At 40.4% G+C, this 27217-nt stretch overlaps 1 protein-coding gene and 4 non-coding genes across 5 annotated transcripts; all 5 read right to left on the reverse strand.

The window, feature by feature from the left end:
* Nucleotides 1-27161, reverse strand: WDR43 (WD repeat domain 43). The gene is made up of 18 exons (XM_049833700.1): nucleotides 26913-27161; nucleotides 21531-21665; nucleotides 19768-19889; nucleotides 13423-13543; nucleotides 12075-12214; nucleotides 11462-11564; nucleotides 10317-10381; nucleotides 9768-9939; nucleotides 9205-9291; nucleotides 7241-7372; nucleotides 6643-6780; nucleotides 5720-5806; nucleotides 4283-4314; nucleotides 3415-3478; nucleotides 2419-2532; nucleotides 1899-1968; nucleotides 1218-1273; nucleotides 1-1137 (listed from the first exon to the last, which is right to left on the reverse strand). The coding sequence occupies exons 1-18, from the start codon at nucleotides 27141-27143 to the stop codon at nucleotides 1021-1023; spliced, it is 1986 nt and encodes a 661-aa protein (XP_049689657.1). The 5' UTR covers nucleotides 27144-27161; the 3' UTR covers nucleotides 1-1020.
* LOC126052822 (small nucleolar RNA SNORD53/SNORD92) lies at nucleotides 8346-8424 on the reverse strand. Its single transcript, XR_007510154.1, has one exon. It is a non-coding gene; the product is annotated as a small nucleolar RNA SNORD53/SNORD92 (small nucleolar RNA).
* Nucleotides 11870-11953, reverse strand: LOC126052825 (small nucleolar RNA SNORD53/SNORD92). Its single transcript, XR_007510157.1, has one exon. It is a non-coding gene; the product is annotated as a small nucleolar RNA SNORD53/SNORD92 (small nucleolar RNA).
* On the reverse strand, nucleotides 13197-13280 carry LOC126052824 (small nucleolar RNA SNORD53/SNORD92). The gene has a single exon (XR_007510156.1). It is a non-coding gene; the product is annotated as a small nucleolar RNA SNORD53/SNORD92 (small nucleolar RNA).
* On the reverse strand, nucleotides 19280-19357 carry LOC126052823 (small nucleolar RNA SNORD53/SNORD92). Its single transcript, XR_007510155.1, has one exon. It is a non-coding gene; the product is annotated as a small nucleolar RNA SNORD53/SNORD92 (small nucleolar RNA).
* Nucleotides 27162-27217: the final 56 nt, after the last annotated feature.

Below are 27217 nucleotides of genomic sequence, written 5' to 3' on the forward strand. Positions count from 1 at the left end.
TTCACTTTACAAAGAGGGTGGTATTTAGTTGCAACAGCTCCATTTATAGACAAATATATTATTGTACAATATAGTGGTGAATGGCTCAAACCTTTACCTTGTTTTGCTCTTAAAAATGTCTGCACCACTTCAGCTTCCATTAGCTGAGCAAATAGCTGTCCTTGTTCTGCCACTGAGAGATTAAAAATCCGTAATAAAGGTATAGCTGTGTGCTACGTATTCACAAGCATTCACCTTCTCGTTTCCCTGTGTTACTCCCCTCTCCCCAACCAATTCAACACAGTCTATCCTCTGGGTTAGCATTAAACTTATATACAGCCTCCATTAAAACAAAATTAGGAGCCAGTGATAGTTCTAATGTCCTTTCGAAGCACAAGAAAAGTCATTGATTTGTACATATAAAAGTCTTGAGTTCAAATCTGTTAAAAAAAGAAAAAGCCATTTTTAAGTCAGGTTGTCATTTAGATATTGCCAATGCATGGCTAGACCAATGAAGGATGGGGGGGAAGAAAAGAATTTCAGTAGAGAATTTAAATATTACAAAAATATCTTTTTTTTTTTGGTTTTTTCTGTTTCTTTTTTTTTTTTAAAAATGCAGCAGGATGCCCACTTGCTATTGCTAACTGAAGCATGGAAAGAAGGTATAGACCAGTTGTCTTTGATCCTTGAATATTTTAAACAAATTCAATGTAAAGCTGAACCAAGTTTACCACACAAACAGCGGTGGCAGATTTATTTCACTTGAGATACAAATGCATGTCCACATGACAGGCATAATCTGACCATGAGGTGGAAGAAATGTTTCTATAAGTAAGCGCAGGGAAATAGGGCGAGAGAAGGCTGGCATGGTTAAACATTCTGGATTCAGAAATGCACAGTGCCCCAGATGTGCCTCTGCACACAGGCCGTGCATGAGTCTGCACTTCCTATATGCAAATATGGCATCTCTCAGCAAGATGATCCAGAATTAGAGTTTGGTGGCCCACTTGTTTAAACTGTTAAAATTATTCTTTCATGCTGTTATTCCTCTTCACTTTCATTTTCTGGTTCCAAATCAGAATCACCATTGATTTCCTTTTCAACAGTCATGTCTTGCTCATCAGATTGCTCTTTTTCTTCATCTTCATCCCAGTTTTCCTGGGGAAAAAATAAACAGGAACATTTGAACTTTGACAGTCACATGCAAATGGGAGAAGACCTGATCTAACTCCACTTACATCAGAGTCTTTATCTGCAATCATCTCATCATCTGAGCCTTCCTCCTCCGAGGATTCTGCAAAGAGAAAACAATCCCTCAGTCTGGAGAATAGACTTTAAAATATCACTGTGCAAACAAAGCGCAACCCCACATGTTGCTAAGTCTCCAAACTGTGCTATTTCAATTCCACAACTAATTCTACCTGAAGATTAGGTTGATCAACATGAATTAGGAACAAGTCACTTCTGTTACGATTATACAGTATAAAGTTGTAGTAGAAAAAAAGGCCAAGTTGGAATTGTACATGCACACACAGACATCCACTACCTTGACATTCTGCTGACTCAAATGTAAAAGTGCCTTGACTGTATCTACCTTAGCAGAAGGGCAGCTAACACTAGAAATTTGAGGTGGCCAGTTAAGTTAAGCAGCATACTGAACTTCCAATTAACTGATACCTTAATTTGTGAAAGGGATGGGAGGGAATGAAAGGAAATAAGAGAGGAGGAAGGAAGGAAGAACCAACTACAAGATGCCCACATTATTAACCACTGACTTTCCTGCCATGGACTTCCCACAGAAACTCTCTACTTGCAGACTATACACTAACAGATAAGCACAGGAGCATGATGAACTGCCATCAAGTATCAGCCATCGTGTGAATCAAGGAGCTCAGCTACACCTAGCATACAACACTTACCATCCTCATATACCAGCTTTGCAGTCTGATTAACCTCAGTTACATCCTGAACTGCTTCCGATGCTGCAACCTGAAGGGAATTTGCAGATTAGCCTTAGATGCAATCATATATTGCAACCTTAAAAGTCAACAAAACTCCTAACAATGTAAATGAAGTCTACATCAAGTTTAACACACATTAATTAATTTATAGTAGTAGTTTAACAGCCAAACAAGTATGAAGGTCAAAGTAAAATTTTAGAGGCATCTGCTCTAAAGTGGCCCAGTACCTCCTATTTATTCCCCTTTAAAAATTTATGGGTTAGTAGACACATTTGGCAGGAAAAAATGTGTTACACTTCCAGTGAGTAGGGACTGACTAGCTAGTCAATTAAGCATTCTGCTTTGAGTGTTATCAGCGTAGCTGCACAGCAGCTGTATTAAGTTCCCGATGACAGGTCCCATCAGATGTAATCACAACAGGAGGTTAAATCTCCAAATAATACTTCTGCACATCTCATGTTACTTAGTTGGAACTCACCTGGGTGACAAGAATGAAGAGTCTTCCATGCAGACGGGAAAGCTTTTGCAAAGTTTTTACCCTGCTTTCCATTAACTGGTATAGCATTCCCAGTTGAGGAATAAGGTCTGGCAACTGGGAGGAGAGAAGGATGAAGAAAAATGAAGCTATTAACGAACATATCACAGATGTCTTATTTTTAATTTTTTAAACTACCTTTGTACATTTGGGGCAAACTATCCTTGCTCACATTATTCTAGACAAAAGGGAAAGCTGAGGGTTCTCAGAAACCACCTGCAGCCTGATCAATTAACATTTAGCCACATTTAGAAACATCACCTACTTTCAAAATATGGCAGTTCTTATACTACTTTTCCTTTCCACAGTCACTGCTGCAAACAGATGTCAAAGCACTGTTTGGAAAGCTGTGTAAATGGGAACTGAATATACACCAGTGTACCAATGCAGCATCAGCAACGTGTGCAAGTTCTGATGCACAGCAATCCTATAATAAATGGGAGAAAGGACTAACTGTGCCAAAATGCCTTTTTCTTAAGCCATTACTTGTAAGGCAAGGCTAGACTTCAATCCAGAAGCTACATTACTTACTACCCTGCCAACTTTGGCATACCTTTACCCTATAAATCTAGCCATGCCCAAGATAGTCTCAAGATAAGCATTACAACAGCAAGGCAAATTTCATTCTGTAAGATTTAGCGACACAGGCTAGATGACTCTTTGACAGTAATTTTGTTCCCTAACTCTCACAGGTATGACATAACTTATCTTGGTTTGACTTTGGGATGACTATAATTATGTCATGAATGACTAAGACAATTTATAACCAATGCGCAGCAATTCGGCAAAAGTGGCAGAAGTATAGCCCTCTGTACATTGATTTGGGCACTGCCATACGTGGAGAGCAGGAGACAGATTCCTGAAGGAAGAACATACATATATTTAAGCATTTAAGTCTAGTTTCAGTTACGTGCATTAGCATTAATGCAAAATACTTACGGTGGAAAGGTAGGATGCATGTAGAGTAAAAACAGACTTCAGCCATCGAACCATTAGTGAGGCACTGGAAAAGAAAAATAAATGATATCAAAGAGATACTGGCTGAGAAACACCCATTTCACATTCTAGATGCTAAGCAGTTCTACAGAAAGTGGTCCTCTTTCATTATATAAAAAGATAAACACAGATGGAAATATAACAGTTTGGCTATCCAGATGAAATACCCATTTAAGTTATTTGTTAGGAAAGGAACAGACATTTAAGTGAGGGGTTAAACTAAACATGTTCAGGGATCTGTGTTTCTGATATCTTTTATGGGAGGTTTCCATGAATAGAAGATCAAAGCACGCTACTTTTTTCTCCACCTAGAATTTTTATTTTAAAAAACCCCAACATAATTAAGGACACCTAGTCTCAGCAAAGCTAGCAAGGTAACAAGATGGGAGATGTTGACACGATGATGAAAAGCTGGTTTTGTTATTAAACACAACACCAGGAAATAGCTAAACATATTTGCCATTAATAAATTAAACTGAACAAGCTATACATCTGATAATTACTTTTATTTTACATATTGATCAGGTCTGCAGTGTCAATATTCTGGGAGTTCAGACACATTCTCGGGGTTGTATGCTTATTTCAGGTATCGTTTTTACTTTTTAATTTCACTTCAGCCATCCTGACAAAGCACTGCCTTCATAAAAGTTCCTCTTTGTACCCACAATCAGGTGAGAATTTTTACCTCAAGATGCTGCAGTTTACTTACAGTTACTATGGAAATCAATCACATAGGTGGAGGGAGGGACCATAACACACACACACTAAAAAAGTTTCAGGTGAATTAAACTGTAGTTGAGTTGTTTCTTACCTGTATGGGTTGCCCTGCAATCTCTTCGTAAGCTAAAAGGACAAAAAGAGTCAATAATAAGTAACAAACACATAATGAGTTTAAAAATCCAACATTACATCCATGTGACAGCCCCAATACTGCGGAAGAAAGATCTCCAGGCATTTGAAGTTTGCTAGGATTAACCATTGCCAGGCTCCAGAATATTACACTGCTGGGTCTACCATCTTGTACACAGGCTGATAACTTGCAGAAGCTGACTTTCATTATTACAATGACACTGGAACTCTTAACAGGCAACATATCCAGGGAAACGTAAAGCTGGCAGGAATAAGTAGAAGGAAATCCCTTTGTTTATGTATCTTCATGTATCTCTGTGTATCTGCTTAGTAGAGCAGCTGTTACAAGGTGAACAAGTTGGGGAAACAAGTGAAGGTAGTATCAGATAAATGCTATTTCAGAGAACAAATTCTCAAGCTCTGCAGAAGACAGTTACATGAAGATCTGTCCATCCACTGAGATTATATAGTCAAACACTTGCACTTAGATTCTCTGACAAAGGTCCTAGAGAAGAAATGCTGCACCTCATTAACATAAGTCTGAGGAGGTATCACAATACATGCTTAAAGGAAGTCTAAACATTCAAAACCAGGCCATCTGCATAATTCAATTCAGATTAGTAGCACAAGTAAAAATTAAATATTACTTGTGGCCAGCACATTAAAATACAAGATAAATCTAACCATTAACTTACATTACAGAATGTCATTTACATAACAAGAGCAACTAATTGATATTCAGTTTAAACAAAGTAATGTCTAGATAAGGCTAATAATTAAAATATTTCTGTCCAAATACGGATTCAATATCACTGAACAAGCAGTTCAGAAGCCAAATCCCTTTTAAAATTATTACTAAGTTATGTCGCAAAGCTTAAATATAGCAACTGGGCTTGAGCTATCTTCAAAAGAGGAAAGAAATTGCCCCTCAATTTCCAAGTGTTATCTAAATTCACTGCTCTTGAGTACATATTCTGTTTTTCTTTCTCTCACGTGAGTATCTAGCATATATATGCTCATATAACTTGCTCTAGCTAGCACTGCTATTTTCATGTTTCAAATTATCATCCATTTTAATAAAGAAGATGTAATGGTAATTGCCATGGACTAAACAAGCTTTAGCTTAACCTCTTTCCCCCCCCCCCCCCCATAATAATTTAAGATAATATTACACGATCTAATGCTATTCCTAGCTTTGACAGCACTTTGCCCTCTCGTTAAGCTTCAGCCAGAGAAGATGAGAGCATGTGGGAGAGAAATTAAGAACAATTTCTGTCCTGTAAAACTACCAAACCAATTTAATTGGTAAAAATAAAGAGACATATCCTGGGTCTTCCCCAGCTAGAACACAAACCAAATGTGGCTTTTATGTCAGTACAAGAAATGCAGTCTCTCTTACCTCATGCAGCAGTGGAATGACAGCATGTATAGGCATTCTGGCTACTGTGTTCTTTATTACATTTTCCTTTCTTGTGTTAAGCACTCTCTGTTAAAATGGAAAAACACAATCAGAGAATCATTCTATTTTAAGATGCTTATGAGCAATGAGCACAACCAAAAATTCCTGGCTTTAAATCTCTTTTTTTCTACTCCACTACCTTTGTATGCTAAGATGAGGATAACGAGTAAAAGATTTACTATAAAAAGGAGTTCCACTTTTCAAGTTAGCTACGATTAACAAAATAAGACACTTGATTAACCCATCTAAAACAATCTAGCATTGCCTCTAGCCCACCCACCCCATGTTAGAAATGAAGCATCACAGGCACATTAAAATTTCCCTTGCTATTTTCTGTGCTTGACTTCTGTAAATAAAAGCCTTTCACCAGTATCTGTGACAACTAATTTCTATTCAGCATCAAATTCTTAAGATTCCATTTCCCTGCCCCAGAACTATTATCTCCTCCTACCTCCAAGTGCAACAGTAAGTTTTTCAAGTGAAACCATTATCATCAATGCATTTTTCAAACAGTATCTACTTGGAAACCGTATATTCGGGAGACTAAGCACAGATTATGCTCCAGCTCAAGCTAAAGGGAAGATGGCTGCATTAGTAAAACATCTCAACTGTGACCTACCAAATTTGTCATAAACAGAAGTGCCTCAAAGTTCATGGTCTGACACAGAAACCAAGGTAGATAACAACAAAAAAGTAATACTGCTACTATCATTTATAATACCACTGCCTTGAGCAGCAAAGCAGCAACAAGCAGCTAGAAGAAACAACAGGTTCTTGACTGTTCAACCTCCCCAGCTTTCAGGAAGGCTCCCCACAAGTCTCAGTGAAGATTAAACAGCATACAATGATCTTGTAACACTTACATTTAAGATTTCTGCATCGTTGCTTTCCAAGCCCTGGACCAAAAGTACCGCAAAGCTATCCGTTTGTGGAAGGCCACCTGGAGTTTTTATTTTGCTCACATCAATATCCAATGCCTCTAGACGCTGTTCAATGCTTTCCTGCAGACAGTAAACAAGGGCAGTACTGTTTCAGTGCAGTTTCTCAGAAACATCAGCTGAAAGCAAAGTACCTAACTTACAGGATTCCCTCCGATTCTGCTGGAAAATAAGACAAATTTTGCATATTCTTTTAAATGTACTGACACAGAATAGACTGACAAAAGAAAAAAAAATATGAAGTTTTGACTGAAGAGCAGTAATATACCTTAGCACAGAGAGACAGATACAACGGTGTGACAAATTTCTGCAGCAGCATAGCAAAACTATGGGCAAGGCACACAGGGCTTGAATGAGGGAAAGGTTTTGAGCAGAGGGAAGTCTTTCATACAAAAAGATTATATCATTAACCTTGCTTCCACACCAAACAAAGCAAGTTCAAGTTCTCCTAAAGAAGTTATAACAATGATTTATCATTCTATTTTCTCCATTATTGCTCTGTTTAAAAGAGGAAGCACTTTACCTCTGTCTCTCCTGGTTTCCTCTTGTTTTTCTTTTTCTCCTTTCCTGAGGATGGAGTTTTGACAGCCGTACTATGTCCTGGAATGCCAGGCACTAGAACTTTGGTGTCCAAGTTCACAACAGGTGTCTTTACCTAGTAGACAGAGATAACCATACTTGCCTGAATTGCTAGTATCTTGAACTTTCTTCCAAATTAAAATATTGATTTTACTCCAAGACTCTCACATACACCAGCCTGCCACAACCCATTTTCTTGACATATATATTAGGAAAATCCTGCATTTTTAAGAGCAATTAATAACCTTAAGCAACAGTCAGCTAGTTTTCATAATTAACTAAAGCAATGGTCTCTTTGGAATCACCTGTGAATCATTTTTCTTACAAGTTTGTTCCATAACACTCATCGAACTAAGCGTTTGCATCCAGCAACAAATATCTGGATGCTTGCTAGCAATAGATACCACGTGTACTAATAGTCAGGCCCATAAACAGCATGCAGATTAATTCAGCTTCCACTGGAAGGTAAGAACTGATCACAAACAGCAGCACAATGTAAGAGTAAAAGGTAGTTACTATTCACTTCAATCCCACCGATTTTTTTTCTAAGGATTGCTCAGATGCAGAACTCCGTAGTCTGAATTAGACTATGATCATGATGACGAACAGAGCAACCTCAGGTTATACCAAACAAGTTATGGTATCCATCTTCAATAAACACAAAGGAGATAGAATTTTAAAAGCAATGTATTTAATAACGAAGTGCTCCCCTGACCCACAGAGGATGTAAGGGAATATGTCACTTCCAGAGTATCAAGAATGCTACCTGCTATTTCCAGAATACTTCTTTAACCACAGTGCTTCTGCACAGGCCTTTTTTTTTGAAGCACTTGCCCAAACTTCTGTACTTGTGGGAACCCTGCTGGGTGCCCGCTGAAGTAATACAAATATAACCTACTACAGTGAGCAAAGCAACTTCCATATGCTGTGTGTAAAAGGAAAAAAAAATTGATTTCGTAGCTCAAGAATTTTACTGTAGAACAGCAATAGTGTTAAAATACTACCACCTTTGTTCACCACAGTAATCACTGACCTTCTCCCCACAAGGCATGCTCAGACAGCCAAGAGAAATGTGTCTTCACTGGAATTCAGCAAAAAGCGAAACCAAGATTGGTATCATCACTGCATGCCAGGGAGTCCCTACAGCTCTCACTGCATTTCAGCTCTACTACCAACCAGCTCCAGGACTGAGGAATCAACACAAAAGCCCACCTGGCTGATGGAACACCAGACCCAGTAGGTAACTTGAGGGTTAGAAATGCAGCGCTGTCTGCTCACTTCACTGACACTGCAAGCGTTTCAAATCTTCAAGGCCTTGAATATGCACACTGATTAAGAACTTCATAGGCTCCCTCTAAACCCCCAGGGGATCCTATATCAGAGAAAATGGTGGCAATGGCCTCAGTGGACACTGTTGCCATCTAAGTGTCAAGCTCACATTTGCAGGTCCCAAATCCCTCTGAGTAGGAACACGTGAAGGCCACCTTGAGAAAGAGCCAAAAGGGCTTTAAGGCTCCATTACATTTTATTTAAACTCTAAAACAAAACCATCCCAACTTCACCCTAAACCATCAGGGTCAGAGAGGCTGTACAAAGTGACCAACTCTAGGGGAAGGACTGATTCCAAGCAGAAGAGATACCATCAGCCAGCCCTGTCTACCAGCAGACCTGCTGAGAACAGGACTTGCTATGAGCTACAGGAGGCTCACTGTGTGTGAAAGCATACTAGGACACACAGCAGCCATGAAGCACCCACACCTGCCTGAGTGCTATGGCCATCTGTAGCTACCACTGCAGCTCTGAGCACTCCATCCAGAAATCCAGCCTCATTTTAAGAGAGCAGTGAATTCTACCATTTCCAAAGTAAAACAAGAGGAGCAACAAAATCACATTTCATGCAAAGCTCACCTTCGTCAGAGCAACATCTGTTTTAAGTGACAACACCTTTTGGATGTCCCTTATCAAACATACGTGGGATTCAGTGGTGTTCAAAGACTAGAAGGACAGGAACAAAACCAGTTAACATGTGAGATTCACTGCTGTGATTCATTATGCTACTTAAAGAGAACAAACTCCAGAGGTATAAAGTAGAATGAATTTTTTTTCACTTGAGAACAGCAGCTGCTTTGCACATCTGCCTTTTATTACCAGATCTCTATGCTCTCCAAAGAAGCTCACACAGGTAAACTGAAATAGTATTAAAAAGTTTCAGTGGCCTAACTCAGTAACAGCTGAAATGGCAAGAAACAGCCAGCAATATTGTGAAGTTGTATTTTAATTGAAAAAATGGAAGAATACAATAGCCTTTCAAAACAGTTCAGGGGCAACAGTCATACATAGCTTCCAGAAAAGGGGGAAAGAATAAGCTTTTTCTCATTATACAATTGAAAAAAAAAAAAATTCCCTCCACCTGAGAGCAGTATGCAGTCCATACTACAAAATCTAAAACCTGTCCAGTAAGTTTTACATACCACTTTCTCTATGATGGGCTGTAAGGTGTTTCCATACACAAGCAGCAGAGACTGTTTGTCTGTGCAAAACGCAGCTGCTAGAATAGGGACTGGTTTTGGTGTGGAGTCCCCATCATTTCCAGGCGTTGCTATCTGGATAGTACAGTTTGATGTTAGAGGTTTTTTGCAATAACTAGGGGAAAAAAAAAAAAAAAAGAATGAAAAAATTCCAAGAGGCTTAGCTTAAACACTTCAGTATCTTGCACATCTAAGCATCTTTCATTAGCAGGTCCTCATCAAACTCAGCCAGTTTACACCTTTTACAGATGGCTAAGATGAGGTACAGACACAAAATCTTAGCTAAAGCAACGCTTAATATCAAAGTGCAGCACAGCCCCAACAATTAAGTTCTCCAAAAATGTGTCCAGTAACCCAAGACAAAGAACAGCTGGAACCTGGTTTGTGAAGAGATACAAGAACTTAAAGGCAGAAGCATGACAAGACTGAACTTTGCCTTACAGTAACCCCAGACCTTTCCCAAAGACACCCTCAGGATGAATACTAACTTACCCATTTAAGATATGTTCAAATAAATGCAACTGCCCATCTCTGCACACAACCGCTAACTTCACAGGCTGAAAGAAGGCACAGTAAGAGATTTTAATTAGATCAAAGGACAAAGCTCCCATAAGTACAGGACATCATGGGACAGCTGCATGGCTACTATTTGACTTTTTTCAGTAACTAAATATAAATAAATCCATAAGGAAGATCAAAGACACTAATATTTCAGGAACATTTAGTACAATTATTAGGAGACAAAAAGATAACTCGTAACCGTACTTTACTGTATCACTACTGATATATCCAAATTTGAACAGTTTGCACAGTAGCAGACACATGTTATCATAAGCAGCAAAGTTCCAAAAATATGGTACCCAACATGTCTAGAGGCACAGGTCTACAAAGGCACTGACACTGTAAATATGGTTAAAGGAAAGAAACTGAGATGAGTACTCTGGAAAATTGACAGGTGTACGTTACAGAATACTCATCTTCAATACATGCAGTAAGAGGGCACAACTGTAAACATTAGAAAACATAGCATGAATTACTGTTTTTAGAAAAGGAATCTAAAGGCAGCAAGAGAAAAATGTTTTAAACAATTACTGAAATAGTTTGTGAACATGTTTCACATGCAGACATTTTTCGTAAGACAACTACTTAGAAAGACTTGTACTTGCTGAAATTGAGACCTGGGGAATGCACACTGCTACTTTAACTCATTAAAGGCTAGTTAATTCAAAATGCAGTTACACTGCCAAAGCCACTTGAGACCAGAAAAAACAGGACCATACCCAAACTGGATTTTCAGAAAGAATTTTTTGTGTGTTTTTTGCTGTTAAGGTTCTAGCAACTATTTTGATTACTAACTTGTTCTAAATAGGAGACAACTGACATCCCCACCATCACAAGCAAAATTTCCAAAAACACTGAATTTGCACTTAGTAGCTTTGAAGATTGAGTATTTCAAACTATCAGCTTTATAAATGTACCTGTAATAAATATCCTTACACCCGTGAATTGGCATTCAGATCTCATCTCTGTGTAACAGAACCCAAATACAAACCAAGCTGCTTTCTTTACACCCCTAAAAGGAAACTGATGTGACAACTGAAAATTGTATGTATTTTGTTACACACTATTGCTCCTACCTCTTCTTTGACTTCTGATACAGTCAGATCAATAAAAGTTGGTTCATCTGTTACTGTGAAAGACATCACCGCATTCTTTTCTTTCCTATCTGATCTGATCTGCCTGGAAGGCACAAACAGTACACATTATTTACCATAGCACAAACAGCACCCTCTGCACCTGAAAAGCATTATAAAGTCTGTAACTCACCAGCAACTGTGGTAGTACCTACCCCACCCCAAAATACTCATGCTGTAATTTCAGCTTTCAGCTTAGAAAGTGTTCCAAATTCCAAGTGCAAAGTAACTCCCAAGTGAAATTTAGCAGGAAAACTTAGCATAAACCTTACAGTAAGTACAAAGAACAAGGAAACCTATTACACAGTATGTTCTTGACATACACTAGCAATTCAAAGGGCAACTGGAAACATGCTCAGACACAGCCAAGGAAATTCACGTCTTCATTCAACAATCAGTGAGTCGAAACCACCATTTAAGAGATCATCACTGCATTTCTCCAGAGTGCCCCTTCTGCTTAGACTTCTGTTTAATCACAGAGTTCAGAACATACTTGTTGAGTCTATCCTCAACAGTGATCATAAGCAAAGTTACAAATTATGAAAAGCTTACATACCATACACTCAATAATCGGTCATGTATAGCTCCAGACAAAAAATAAAGCCCTGTAATTCCATCAAAGGACTTATTTTCATTCATAGGTTTCACTGTGGTAAACATTAATGATGACACTGATGTAGCATGGCCTGTGAAATGCTAAGAGAAAAAAAAAGAATCTTTCAAGGATTGCCATAAGCAATCATATGGCAAAAATTAAAATATTAGTTAACAAAGAACAGTAGGAAAGATTCAAGTATTACTAAGTCAACAAGAACATTTCAGCGATTTTTTTTTTTTCCTAGTGATCAGCTTCCTTGCATTTCTGTATTTCAAGGAAACTTTTTCTGACCCTCCAGATATTTATCAGAATTTAAAAGTGAAATGTGGAATCAAAGGCAAATTCACTGGGACTAAGTCCATGCAAAAGAAGTCAGATCCACCTGTACTGCTGTTACTGTCAGAAAGCACTTGGGTTTTTTCCCCCTCCACACAACTTTACACTTCAACTTACACAATGAAACTAAACTCACATTTTCATTCTCAACTGTAAGATTAACGCACAGGTCTGCTGACACACGACAACTGTTCAATCCCCCCCATGTCCACCCTACCCCCTCAAAAACATTGGCTCTTCAATCTACTTTTGTAAATAGTGATTTTGGCCATCACAGGATGCAGACATACATGGTAGTTGCCATGTGCCAGCAAGTCCACAGTAATAGCACATGTGTAGACACTTACCTGACAGCAAGTACAAAGAGATTCAGAGACTAGCTGCATCCTATCTGCTAGCAGGCAAGAGAACATGGCTGCTTTCACAGAACACCTAAAACATGGCAATTTGCTCATGTCTGAGCCCTGCTCAGGGAACAACAAGGAGTTTGCTCCTATGCCTTCTAACTGTTTCAATAGTAAAACTGATAATACCACCAGTAACATGAAGTTTAGCAAAGAAACCTGAAGGCTTCAAGGAAGGACTCACGTTAAAAGTCAGGGAGCTCACGCACAAACCCATGCCAGCAGTAACTCATACTGCGGTGAACCGAGTTCTCCTGCTAGGAGGGTATCAGAAAGGGACCCAGTGAAAAAGAACAGCATCCATCTTTCTGCTACAGGCTTGAGAAAGGGTGCTGGTAGCATGCTCAGACACAGCCAAGGAATTTAGCGTCCTCATTCAACTCTCAGCAAGTTGAAACCACAGTTGAGGGTATCATCACAGCAACAGCTTCCAGCAATTCCAAAACTGTCAATTGTCTCCTCACACCCAGTGAAATTTTCAGATGTCCTATCAGGAAACACTAGATATGTAATGTCACCAATCAAGAAAGATATTTTTTTGCATCTAGTTTAACAAAGTTACTTACTCTGTAGACTTCTTTGGTCTCCAGGTCCCACAGTTTTATTGTTCTACCGGCTGACAGCAGCATTTTCCCATCCGGACTGATGCATAGAGAGGTGACACTGCTATTGTCGCCTTTCCACTTGCTAGAATTTGGATGGAGAGTTTTTGTACAAAGGGAGAAAGATAGAAAAATAGAAAAAACAATATTCATTAGCATAATCTCAAAACGCAAATAAACCATGCTGGAAAATTTAAGGCAAAAATTATATATATATAAAAAATAATTTAAGTAGTCAAAAATGAGGTCAAAGCTATTCTGTTTCTGCTCCTCTCCTCCAAATTAGTTTTCACAAAAATACAGCAACTCAAAAACATAAAGCTATTTAATACTGAACAACCATTGACTTTTTTTCAATATTTGCCTATACTGTTCTGAATTCCTCTCTCAAAGTTCTCTGCTACTCAACATAGGTTAAGAGCCACACCATTTCAAGACTTCTCTTTGCACCATAATCGAACCCATTCAGAAATGCCTTCTCAATATTAAAATTCAGAGTTTCAAGGCCCATTCAGTTCCTGACCCTCCTCCCAAGTCTGTCAATGACACTGACAATAATAAACTTCACCTTAAAGGTCTATGGTTCAAAGCACTATTAAAATAAATAAATAAATAAAAAGGAAAAAGAAAGATGCTGTCATGAAAAATTTGCATCTGCTTTGAAGGACTTTGGGTACTGCACTTTTCTCACAGAACAAAACTGCAAGGAAAGCATTAACACAAACCCTTACAGTTAGTTAGGAAGTAGCCTACAACCCATCACATTCTGATAGTAAACAGCTGGTCTGGAAATAATTCCAAATAACTTTCACATGCCCAAGCACTCCCTTCTCTGTCTTCCAGAACAGAGATCATTTGCTGTATCACTTTTGGTTAGACTTCATAGAAGCTGAAAGTTTTACTGCCTACAAATTTGACAAACAACATTACATCTTATGGAGACTATGAAAAGATTTTGTATTCTCTTCCAAAGAAAAGGTCAGGACTAAGAATTTCAAACCACTTAATAATCTAAACCCAAGAAGGTATTTTTAAATGTACTAAAAAGACTAGTCTAAACTAGACTGCAGAATATAAAACACAGCAAAAATCTGTTAAGTTTTTGCTTTGGATACTCTTTATATAATTTTAGAGGAAAAGTTTTAAACAGAATATCATGAAACAAGAAGCTGCATAAGGAGATATACAGAATGTCTCTCAGTATTCAGAGTATTTAACGCATGAAAAAGCTACAACCAGAGAAACAAGAAGTCATCCAGAATGTTTTAGACTACATCTCTCCAACACTTTTCAAAAACTCTCTCTTCCCCAACAGCTTGTCCCTCTGCCAGAGGTTTCAATGTGTGCTGCATGGACCCCTGAAGGGCTTCTATGGACTACTTCTACAGTAATTAAGAAAGTCTAAGGAAAATGTCGAGAGGCCTGCAAATTAAAAGAAGTTGAACACCACCTCTCTACACCAGGAGCAATCATCCTGAATTCTCTGTGGGATACATAAGGATTCATTTCCAGGTCCTGACAAATGTTAAAGAATGCAGGCAATCTCACATGTACCTTGGGCATGAGCAATTATTTCAGATAATTTGTTCCTTCTAGCCTCATCAATTTAGGTCAAAGTTTAGAGAATTGTTTTCTTCTACTCTTTCCAATTTAATTTACCTTAGCTATGACTCTCAATATCACCAGAGAAAAATTCAGCATAATATTACATTGCTGGTGTACTTTCAATGTATACACTCCAAGAATGCTTTTTTTTTATTGCAATCTTTAGAATTGAAGAATACAATGCCTCTGATTACCTTTTATAACCACAACCCCCAAAAAAGCAGAGGTATGGGACAGGGGCAGAGGGGAACACACAAGACACAAGCATGACAGGAAAAATTCTCTCATTTCCTGAGAAAGCAGCATGACTGGGACCCATCTCAAGTACTTGTACATGAACACATGCACTATGAGATACAAACAGGGTGAATTAGATATTGTCCTGGTTTCAGCTGGGATAGAGTTAACTGTCTTCCTAGTAGCTGGTACAGTGCTATGTTTTGAGTTCAGTATGCGAAGAATGTTGATAACACTGATGTTTTCAGTTGTTGCTCAGTATTGTTTAGACTATAGTCAAGGATTTTTCAGCTTCTCATGCCCAGCCAGCGAGAAAGCTGGAGGGGCACAAGAAGTTGGCACAGGACACAACCAGGGCACCTGACCCAAACTGGCCAACGGTGTATTCCATACCATGGGACGTCCCATCTAGTATAGGAACCAGGAAGAGGGGGGCAGGGAATCGCCGCTCGGGCACTGGCAGGGTGTTGGTCGGCAGGTGGTGAGCTATTGCCCTGCGCATCATTTGTACATTCCAATCCTTTCATTATTGCTGTTGTCATTTTATTAGTGTTATCATTATTAGTTTCTTCTTTTCTGTTCTATTAAACCGTTCTTATCTCAACCCAGGAGTTTTACTTTTTTCCCCGATTTTCTCCCTCATCCCACTGGATGGTGGGGGGGAGTGAGTGAGAGGCTGCGTGGTGCTTAGTTGCTGGCTAGGGTTAAACGACGACAATATCCATGGGCAGCTTCAGAGCTTTGATCTCACTGGAATCACAGAAAAACAGTGGGTCAGCTTGCAACACAGGACTGCTGCAATAAATGGACCTTTAGGAAGACATTTCATCAGGGACATGCCAGGATATCAAAAAGGAGAAAGGTTTCTCCACACAGAAGGGTAGCATGAATGCAAGGGGCTTTCCTCTGAAACAGGCAAAGGGCCAGTAGAGAACTTGCAGGTAAGTATGAGAAAAGACCAACAAGGGTGATGTGGTGGGCATCTGCTACAGATTGTCCAATTAAAAAAGAGATACATAAATCTTCATAATTCCATGCCTTCATTATTCTAAGGGGCTTTAACTACCCCAGCAACTGCTGGAAGGGCAGCATAGGAGGGCCAAGCAGTCCCAGAGATGACTTGCAAGTGCTGAAGACTTTTTCTTGATGCAAGTGATTTACAATGATACTATGAAAGGTGCTTTGCTGGATCAGCTACTCAAAGAAAAAAAAAGGGGGGAAAAAGGAAACGGGGGAAAAGAGGAAAGGGGGGGGGGGGGGGAGGAAAAAGAGAGGAATCACAGCAGACTGCAACTTATTCAGAGAACTGATTGGCAGGATCCCACTGGAGGCTGCCCTAGAGGGCAAAGGGGCCCAGGAAAGCTGGTTGCTCTTCTAGGATAACCTCCTCAAAGCAAAATAATGGTCCATTCCAAAGAGCAGAAAATCAATCACCAGCTATTGCAGAAGGCTGGCTTGGTCAGGTGGGTAACTCGTGGCTGAACTCAAAAACACAAAACCAGAAGTACAGAGAAGGTGAAAGTGGAGATAGGTTACACAGAGGAATATAAAAATATTGTCCAAGCATGCAGAGAGAGAATTAGCCAAAGCTTAGCTGATGTTCAAACCAGCCAGGAATATGAAGACCAACAAAAGGACATCTACGTACAGCACATCAAAAGCAGTAAGACAATGACTGAGGAAAGCGTAGACCTGCTGCTGAATGGTATAGGGACCCATTCAGTACACAGAAAAGGCCAAAGCACTGAAGAGCAGAGTCTCTCAGGCCTCCTAGGTTCCCGAACCTAGTGCCAGAGTCAGAGGGAGCAAAGCACTCCCCATAGTAAAGGGAGATCAAATTAGGGACCACAACAGTAAATCCAACACATGCAACTTCTTAAGACTGAATGGGATGCATCCAGAACTGCTAAGGCCAGGGTTACTACAAAACCACACTACCATTTTGAGTGGCCACGTAGCTCAGGAGGAATTTCTGATGATTGGAAAAGGAAAAAAAGGAAAGAAAAGAGACAAAATATATCCACAAGGAGAATCCAGGAAACAACAGGGAAGGTTATACCAATCCACCTGGAAGCCATTTCCAGACACACAAAGGTCAAAAAAGTAACTGGGAACACCCAGCATAGATTTACAAATGGCAAAATCATGCCTAACCAACCTGATTGCCTTCTTAATGAAACAACTGTCTTGGTTAAGAAGAGAGCCATGTATGCCATTTAACTTAACTTTAGCAATGCTTTTGACAATGTCTCAGATAGGATCGTTGCAGCCAGATTGGAGATATATAGACTGAATGGATGGACTCTAAAGAGGGATAAGATCTGGCTGTGTCACTGAGTTCAAACAGTTGCGATCACCAGTATGAAGCCCAGCTGGTGGCCAGTTACTGGTGTGTCGTGGTTTAACCCCAGCCAGCAACTAAGCATCACACAGCCGCTCACTCACTTCCCCCCCACCCAGTGGGATGGGGGAAAGAATCGGGGAAACAAAAGTAAAACTCGTGGGTTGAGATAAGAACAGTTTAATAGAACAGAAAGGAAGAAACTAATAATGGTAATAATAAAATGACAATAATGATAGTAAAAGAATTGGAATATACAAAATAAGTGATGCACAATGCAATTGCTCACCACTCACCAACTGATGCCCAGTTGTTCCTGAGCAGTGATCACCCCCAACCAGTTTATATACTGCGTATGGTATGGAATATTCCTTTGGTCAGTTGGGGTCAGCAGCCCTGGCTGTGTCCCCTCCCAACTTCTTGTGCCCCTCCAGCCTTCTCGCTGGCTGGGCATGAGAAGCTGAAAAATCCTTGACTTAGTCTAAACCCTACCTAGTAACAACTGAAACCATCAGTGTGTTATCAACATTCTTCTCATACTAAATCCAAAACATAACACTATACCAGCTACTAGAAAGAAAATTAACTCTATCACAGCTGAAACCAGGACAAGGTGTCACTCCCTAAGGACATCCCAATACTGTTTAATATCCTCAGTAATTGCCCAGGTCTTCATTAATGACCTCAAAACAGGACAGAATGCACACATAACAAGTTCACATTTGATACCAAATTAGGGAGAGCAGTTGATCAGTTGATATGCTGGAGGGCAGGGCTGCTACTCAGGGGCATCTCAGCAGGCTTGAGAAACAGGGTGTCAGAATCTGAAAGCTCAAAGGAAAATGCAAAGTCCTGCATGTGGGATGGAAAAAACCCAGTACAGGTTGGATACAAATGGCTAGAAAGTAGCTTTGCAGAAAAGAAGCTTGCAATCCTCATAGTCAAATTGGACATGAGTAGGCAAGAGTCCTTGTGGCAATGAGTTCAACTGCATACTGATTTCCATTAGCTAGAATGTAGTCAGCGGGTCAAGGAAAGCGATTCCTCTCCTCAGTGCAACACTTTTGAAACTGCACCCGAGCACTATGTCCAGTTTGGGACAGTACAAGAAAGTCACTGACATAGTGGAGTAAATCCAGTGGAGGGTCATGAAGGCGGCTTAGAGACCAGAGCATGTAATATAAGAGAAAAAGGTGAGGGAACTGGGTCTGTTCAAACCTAAGAGGAGAAGGCTAGAGGGAGATTTTACAGCCATCTTCTGCTACTTTATGCCAGGGTCTCAACTTAATACAACCTAAGGATGCACCTCTTTACTAGGGAAATCACAGAGGCTATTAACAATGTGCTGTCTGCACTGCCCACACCATCTTTAACAAAACCAATAGAGCTGCAGTAATAACACAACAGTGGGAAACCTTACAAAAAAGAAACAACAGCATAAGAGAAGGGTCAAGGTGCCATCACACACTATGCTTTTACTGAAGTAAGATAACCAGGATTGTTAGTAGAAATCTTGATCTCTTCTTTAAAGTTTAAAAACAGTTTGACTTTACAAAAGAAAGTAAATGCCTACACCAGGCACCTTGTTACTCTGCACTAAGCTCTATTTCGCTCAACAGTACTTTAAACAGTAGCAGCCTGCTCAGACAGCCAAGTGGAACTGTCCCCACTGCACATCAGTAGTGAGCGAAACCAAGTGGGTTATCATCACAGCAAGGCCCTTTGAGCAAAGCCGAGTGCATGTAATCAATTTAAATGGGATGAGTTTTTCCAGTATCTGCTCCCCTGTATTTCCAAGGATATTTTCTAGAATTGAGATTTTTCAGTATCACAAAAGTGACTGGAAGCCCATGTCCCACTAAAAGTTAGCATGGAGGGACTCAAATCCCTCTCAGTGCAATTACTCATTTCATCTAGTCTTTCCAATACACAGAGGAAGAAACACAACTATGAGAATTACTTTCTTATCCCTTAATAAAACCACTTCTGAACTCAGAAAAATAATAGCCAACAACTGATTTTGTACAGTGGGCATGAAGTCTGGAGCAGAGTGCAGCATTTCCAACAGGGCCTCACTAAAACCTGTGCAGGAGGAAATACACTTCCACAAAACCAGCATCACTTACCACTTTACTTTGCAGGTCTGTGTGTTCCATTCCACAATGTGTTTGTCCTCTGAACAGCTATACAAGCAGCAGTTGTCCTGATGCCATCTCACACAGTTTACTCTATTGTCATGACCACCATCCTACAAAAGGTAAAGGAGGGTCAACTCATTAATAAATGAAGAAGTCTTGACTACCGAGTCTTCTCCACACCAACGATCTGAACAAACTGCTCTTCCAAGAACTAAATTCAAATCATTGGCAACCTGAAGAGAGTGTGGGTTTAAAGACCAATATACATACAGAGTTATACAAGTTAAAGATACTGCATATTTTGATACGTACACATAAGCATTTGAATTAATTCTTGTTCTAGCACTTCAGAGTCAACAAAAATATTGTCCTGCCCACTATTTTTACACGCACAGCCAAACAACGCTGTCTAACAGTACGAAATTTGCACAAAGGAAACACTAGCACATATGTCTTGCTGACAGTCATCTAAGTGCCTGCTTGCTTAAGAACATTCAGAGATGAGTACCCTTCTCTTTGTGCTCAGCATTCAAGAGCAAGCCATCATCAGATCAGAAGACCCTACAAAAGGGTATCATTCACCTCTCAACAAGCAAAATCTCTGCAGCTCAAATATACCCCTTTAATCATTTATGAAAGTATTTCCTGGGGTTTATAAAATTTCCCTATTTGAATCAGCATCTGCTAGCTCAGACTACTCCCAAAAGTGTCACTGCAAATCAGCTTTGAGCAAGATAAAATACATCACAGCAAGACATTCTGCCCCATAAGGACAGCTAAAAGTGATAGCTCTTATTCTGCCAAGAATAACTTTTTAATTTAACCTTTCTGTAAAAACCAAAGTACTTGCCAAATAACATCTGCTATCCTGCTCCTATAGAAGAGCAGTCAGTGTTTTCAAACCAATTGAAACTGTAAATTTTAACCTGAAACCCCTTTATTTTGTTCATAGTTTTCAGGCATATATACAGCTTTTCCATAAAACAGAGTTGATATTCGTTAGCTAGTGTCACTTGCACATATCATGATTTTAAGAAGTAATTGCTTTCTCTGAATTCATGTACATTTATCACCCTACATACAACTAAACAGTTTAGAAGCAAAAGTATGCCCAAGTATTTCAAAGTATTGCAGAGTCATTCATACAGTTTTATTTTGCTTGTTATGTAAACCAAGACTAAAACCAAGGTAATTAGGAATAACAGGGAAGTTACTGATGAGAAAGGCAAACAAAAATCAGCGTATTTCTTTCAAGATCATGTGCTGAGAGAGCTCAAAAGCTTCCGTAAGGGAGGTAAGTTTACAGAAGAGTCCATCAACATGGCATCTTCCCAAGAGTTGATGAGTACTTCAATCCTGCCCTCCTCTCCCACAATACTGTGCAGGAACTGACGGTAATGACACTCCCACAGAGGACTTAACTCTCCAGTTAGGCATTTCATCATTACTGTTATTTTTAATGCAAAATAACAAATCCACGCACAATGTTAAGATATTGCATTAACTTCAAAACCAAGATTTTTCAACATGTATGTATGTACATACTGCCAACAACAGAAAAAGCACCACTTGAAGATTCCCAAGCACCTAAATTACTGCACCTCTATCCATATACGCAGCTATTAAGAAAAAACCACAAAGATCTGAATAATTAGGTTAGTTTATTCCATTTTTAAGCAGCAGAAAGAACAGCATAAACTGACTGAAACCATCAATATTTGGTAGCACATGATGAAGAGTGTATTACTTACTAGCTTGCTCTGTAATTCTCCTTTTACTGTACTGTACAACAAAATGCTACCAACTGCTGTACCAATAGCCAGGACATCTAACTGCTTGTCCACTTCTGCAACTTCAGACTTCCGTTTTTTCCTTTGGGGGCCATCCTGGAAAATCAAAAAAGAGAAAACGTGAAATAAATTAGTCTGACCAGCTAATCTCACATTAAAGCAAAGGCGAAGAAAAACTTCCGTAAGTTTAAGACCCAGGTCAGCCAGTACAAACTCTGCTAAGACACAAGATGAAGACACTGAAGTGCACAGCAACCTAGCGACTCATCTTGTACCTCCATGTACAAGATAATGAAGTTGCTATGAGTCACTTGGAAACATTTGGTAGAGGCCATTTTGCTAGCCCAGTGACCATATATATGAGGGGAAAAAAACCACATTTAAGTTTCTCACAGAGTTCGTGTCCCAGAGGCAGAGGTAAAGATTAACACAATCAGAATACTTCATCCACAAAATGGAAATGCCTGATCAAGAACTACCAGTTTATTTTTTCTCAAAAGCTATTCAGAAGAGTCTTGCAAATATTAAGTATTCATAATGCCTCTTAGAAGGAAAGTGCACTCTGCAGAGGGAAGCAACCAGGACGCAAAGCTAAGCGCTCTGCCCAAGTCCTGTCGTCAGTACCAAAGGTCCTCCTACAATCAGGCAATTCTTCCATCTTCACTCTCTTGCTCTGCAAGTGCTATCAACCACTTCAAGAAGAGACTTCACTTCATCTCTCTTAACCAAAAACAGGTGAATGCAGCACATCATTGGGAAAGGGAGAAGGAATAAAACTAGCCCTTGGGCATGTGAAACTAAAAGAGGGCAGAAGCAGCCACTATGTTTATTCTCACTGGGTTAATCCCACCTAACTAATCACACATACACAAGAAAAAAAGAAAAAACTGTTCAAGTACTTAAGAAATAAAAATAAAATTAAAAAAACCACCACAAAACCCCAACCCTAAGACTAGTGAGTAGTTTTCAAATTGGACTTTGGTAAGTCTCCTTACATTTGTTACATCACAGCAAAGCGTTCTCTCCAATTAAAAAAAAAAAAAGTACACAAGCTAATGCTTCCTCTACACAACAGATATATCTGCACTGATGAGCAGCCAGAAGAAGCCAAAGGAGACTCTGGTGAGATGTGAGCAATCAACTCTGTGCAAGCTCCATGTGGTGTAGCTATCTGTCATACAACAGACATCACACAGCAAACATAAATAATTTTTACTTGGATGCAGAGATGTAATGACAATCAGGATTTAGAAATTTTCACCACAACTAAGATTTAAAAGTTTTACAGTGCAGGGTAAATACTTTGGTTCTTTGAAGCAGGACTTTCTTTTCCCCTGTATTTAACACAGACAACACCTTCTGCAAGGAAAAGTGTTTTGGTTTAAGCCAATAAATAGCAAAAATGCTGTGCAGATACTTTTATATCAAAAGCAGGCTCTTCAGAAAAGAGATTACATTGGGTTTTTTGCAAGCATTTGTTTAGGCTTCATCTTTCCTGGGGGAAAAAAGTGTTTATAAAATATTACAAAACATATACGCTAAGAAACCATCACAGTCACAAAGTAGAACCAAGTAAATCAACCAGGTTTTAAGACAATATATGAGAAAAGACTCAACTAGTCAAATTTTTGGCAGCAATGCCAACTAAGCCATCTTGAAATTGCTGTCTGACATGCAAATACAAGGGCCACATAGGTAGTGGAGATGCAAGTACAGTTTATGTCTTTTCTGGCTGTATTGGGTCTGGCTGAGATGGAGTTAATTCTCCCCATAGCAGCCCTTGTAGTGCTGTGCTCTGCATTGGTAGCTAGAAAGGTGTTGATAACACACCAGTGTTTTGGCTACTGCTGAGCAGAGCTGGCACAGCATCAAGGCTGTGTCTCCAACGTTTTTGCACCCCCCGTCCCCAATGGCAGGCTGGGGCAGGGCAAGATCTTAGGAGGGGACATAACCAGGACAGCTGACCTAAACTAACCTAACAGATATTCCATACCATATGACGTCAGCTCAGATGTAAAAGCTATGTAAAGGGAGACAGAAGGGGGCATTTTTGTCTTCCGGAGCAACCACTACATGTACTGAAGCCCTGCTTCCCAGAAAGTGGCTAGACATCACCTGCTGATGGGAAGTAGAAGATAACATAATTTGTTTTTCTTTGCTTTCACGTGTGATCTTTGCTTTCACTTTATTAAACTGTCCTCATCTTGACCCATGAGCCTTTTTTTATATTTTCTCCCCCCTGTCCAGATGAAGAGGGGGAGTGATAGAGCAGCTTTGGTGGGCACCTGGTGCCCAGCCAGGGTCAACCCACCACACTGGTACTTTTCGATCTCTTTATGTAGTTTTACTAATTACCCCACATACACCCACTGCAAAGCAAAACCACAATTAAGAACAAATTTTGTTCTCTTCCCTTGCATAAATCTTTTACCCAAAATTTGTTCAGCCTCCATTTCAGTTTGTTACAGCCAATTTCCCTTGGAACAACCCAAAGGCACAACAAAATTTCCACTAAAGTTCACAGTTATTTCCAGTGTCAAGAAGAAAGCTAGAAGCAGTGAAGGTTTTTCCAATTATTTATTCACATGTATTTCTTTACTGACCACTCTTTATCAGCATTATTAGTGGGGCATTTTGTCAGAATTTTTTGCATTAAAGAAACGCCAGTGGAAAATTCAGACACCTATTATGTTGGAGACAATTTGAAAAAACACTCTGAGAACTAAAAAAAAAGTTAAAAAATTAAAACAAACGAACACCAAAAAGCAATCTAACTTCCTTACCCTGCATTAGATTAGTACATAGACAGACTGTCAACTGCAGTAGAGATCCATGTGGGATTCCCTTGTGGATCAGGGTTTTAAATATAAGAGAAATCTGTTTTCATGGATAGGATAGGACAGGATAGGATAGGGGAGCTGAAATATATCAAGTATCAGTTTCCTTTTGATTTTTTTTCCCCCACCAGATTTATGGAAACTCAGGCTTATTTAGAAATTCTTCAACTTTGCCTGAAAAAGCACAGTTTTTTTAATTTGTAGAGATAGTTAAAAGAAGTTATTTGAAAAGGGACTGTGCACATATTTTTCCATAATGTTCTTACTTGAGTAGGTCAGCCACTGAAACTTTTTTTTAAAAAAACAGAAATCTAATCTCTGCTGCTCACATGTGAAGTAAAGCACTTAAAACACTGAAATGGGGAGAAGCCTAGACTCTCAAGACTTGAAGATGACAGGGCAGCTGCAGCTTATTAGGAAGAAAGTAGAAGAAGGTATTTTGAAAGTTGGTGGTCCACTTACTCTTGCACAAGGCACCACTTCATGGAGCAGGAGATGGTGAATGCTGCAAGCAGGAAGCACTGACACTACGAAAGCACGTGTGCAGGGAACATCCCAATAAGCCACCACTGCATCAGCAATTCCAGGGACTGCAGTTCAAAACTTGATTTCTAATATTCCCCTGTAACACGTGGCCCTCATTAACATGGCAGCAGTCCAAAACATACTTAGTTTAGGTGTAACTTGGCCAAACACCATTTACTGGGTATCTACTGGCACAGTTTTACTCCTGAACACCAGATACTAGTACTACCTAGAGAGATGTCAACTCTCCAGGAATAAAAAAAAAAGACCAAAAAAAAGACTAAATAATGTCAGAAAAACCACATTCAATAAAATATATTTGGCAGAACCATCACAACTTCAGTTCTTCAGTTCCATCTAAGGACAGACCAATGAATTATAAACATTTATGGCATAACTACTGCAAGAAATGGTCTGTTTTCCAGCTCCACTTGAAAACATACGAACTTTCAAGCAGCAGACAGCATTCAAACTACTGGAATAATTAGAAAGCACTGAGAGGTAGCCAAATGCTGTTTGATTAAGTCCGTTGTACATACAACCCTTAACTAGATTAAACTGGAGCATATGTGGGGTTTAGGACTGGGTCTCTAGAAAAGAGTTAGTTTTTCGAAGCCACTCAGAAACCTCCTGTGCTTGACTTCTGGCACCACAGCAGTGCACTATGTTAGCTTAAGTTTTACTTCACACAGGATAGATTAACCTCATTTTCAGATGCCAGTTTCAGTTTATTTAAGAGTGAAGAACCACCTACACAGCCCTGCAATCAACGCATGTATCCTTTTTTTCTTCAGTTACATGACAAATGAACAAGTTAAGGCTGATCTAAAACTAACTCTTTCTGCCACATTCTTCAAATATTCTGGGAGTTTTCAAAGTTCAGGGACTAAGCTGGTCAACTGAGAAAAGTGAGACAGTATCACCTGCCTTTGGACTGGTAATCTGTGTTAAGCGTTTTGAAATACCTCTTACAGTATTTCAAATACACGAAATTGTTGATATACCAAAATGCATTTTAAACAGCCCTCCCTACTTCTTACGACAGAGGGTGGATTTCACATGCTTTATCCAAGCGATACATTTTTTCCTCAGGAAATGGTATGTTCTAGCTAAGGAAAACAGGATTACTTCAACATAAAGAGGATGAAAAGGTACCTTACTGTATATACTCCAGATATTTTCAGGTCGAGTGTTCACCGGAGGTGAAGTTAAATAAAACAAATTCAAGGCGGAGAACATCTGAGCCCTCCGTTGCATACCCTGAATAAAGATACTGAATACCTTCTCGCAGGATTCCTGAGCTCAGGAAGATGCGTCACGGACAGCATAGCAGCTTGCATGGAAAGACTTCCAAGGGTAAGGAAGCGTGGAGAGATACTGCCTTTACTAGAACGTGAACTGTACGCGAGCTAAGCAGACGCACAGCAGCCGACCTGCTCTGTAGCATATCACCTTTTCGATTAAGATGAGACGTGCCATGAAATGACATACCTTGCTCCTTCAAGGGAGGCTTCTTCCGTGCAGGTTATACGAAAGACAAATGATTTTACACAGTCAGCGCTTCTGTCGATAGCCCCTTCTTTTCGTTTGAGGGGAAAAAAAAAAAATAAAGCCTCCAACGCCGCTTCCCCCCCTCCCCGACACGTGAAACTTGCCTTGCGAAGAGCAATCCTGCGATGCTCCTCCGAGGGGAGCGGATTCCCACCCCGGGGTGGGGGCACGTCACGCGTGGCAGACACGCCGCTCCCTCCCGACGGGACCCTCATCCCCTTCCCCCTGCACCGGGACGCCGGGTCTCCGCTTCCCGGCCTGCCCGGCCACGCCGACCCCCCGCCACATGGCGCCGGGAGGGCGGGGTGAAGCCGTGCGAGGCCGCGGCCACGCGTCGAGGCTGCTGGGGGTACCGCCGTCCCCATCCCACCCCCTCCTTCTCCCTCCGCCGTCGTCCCGCGTCCCCCCTTCCCTCACACACCGCCCGTACCTTGCTGGGGGGCGGGCGTCCCCCCGGCGGGGCCCAGGCCAGGCAAGTACAAGCAGCGCTGAGGTGGGCGGAGGGCACGTACTCGTGCTGCAAGCGGCTGTTCGCCGTCTCCCACACCCGCAGGCGCCCATCCGAGCCGGAGATGGCGAAGAAACGACGGTCGCGGGGGGAGAAAGCGCAAAGGGCCCGCGTCGCTGCCGCCGCCTCCCCGCCGCACGCTGCCGCCGCCATGGCGCTTCTCTCGCCCGGCCCTCTCGCGCCCGGCGCATGCACGGGCCGCGTGCTCGCCCCCGCGCGCCTGCGCC

Source organism: Accipiter gentilis, chromosome 30 (assembly GCF_929443795.1).
Source record: "Accipiter gentilis chromosome 30, bAccGen1.1, whole genome shotgun sequence".
Classification (NCBI taxonomy): domain Eukaryota; kingdom Metazoa; phylum Chordata; class Aves; order Accipitriformes; family Accipitridae; genus Astur; species Astur gentilis.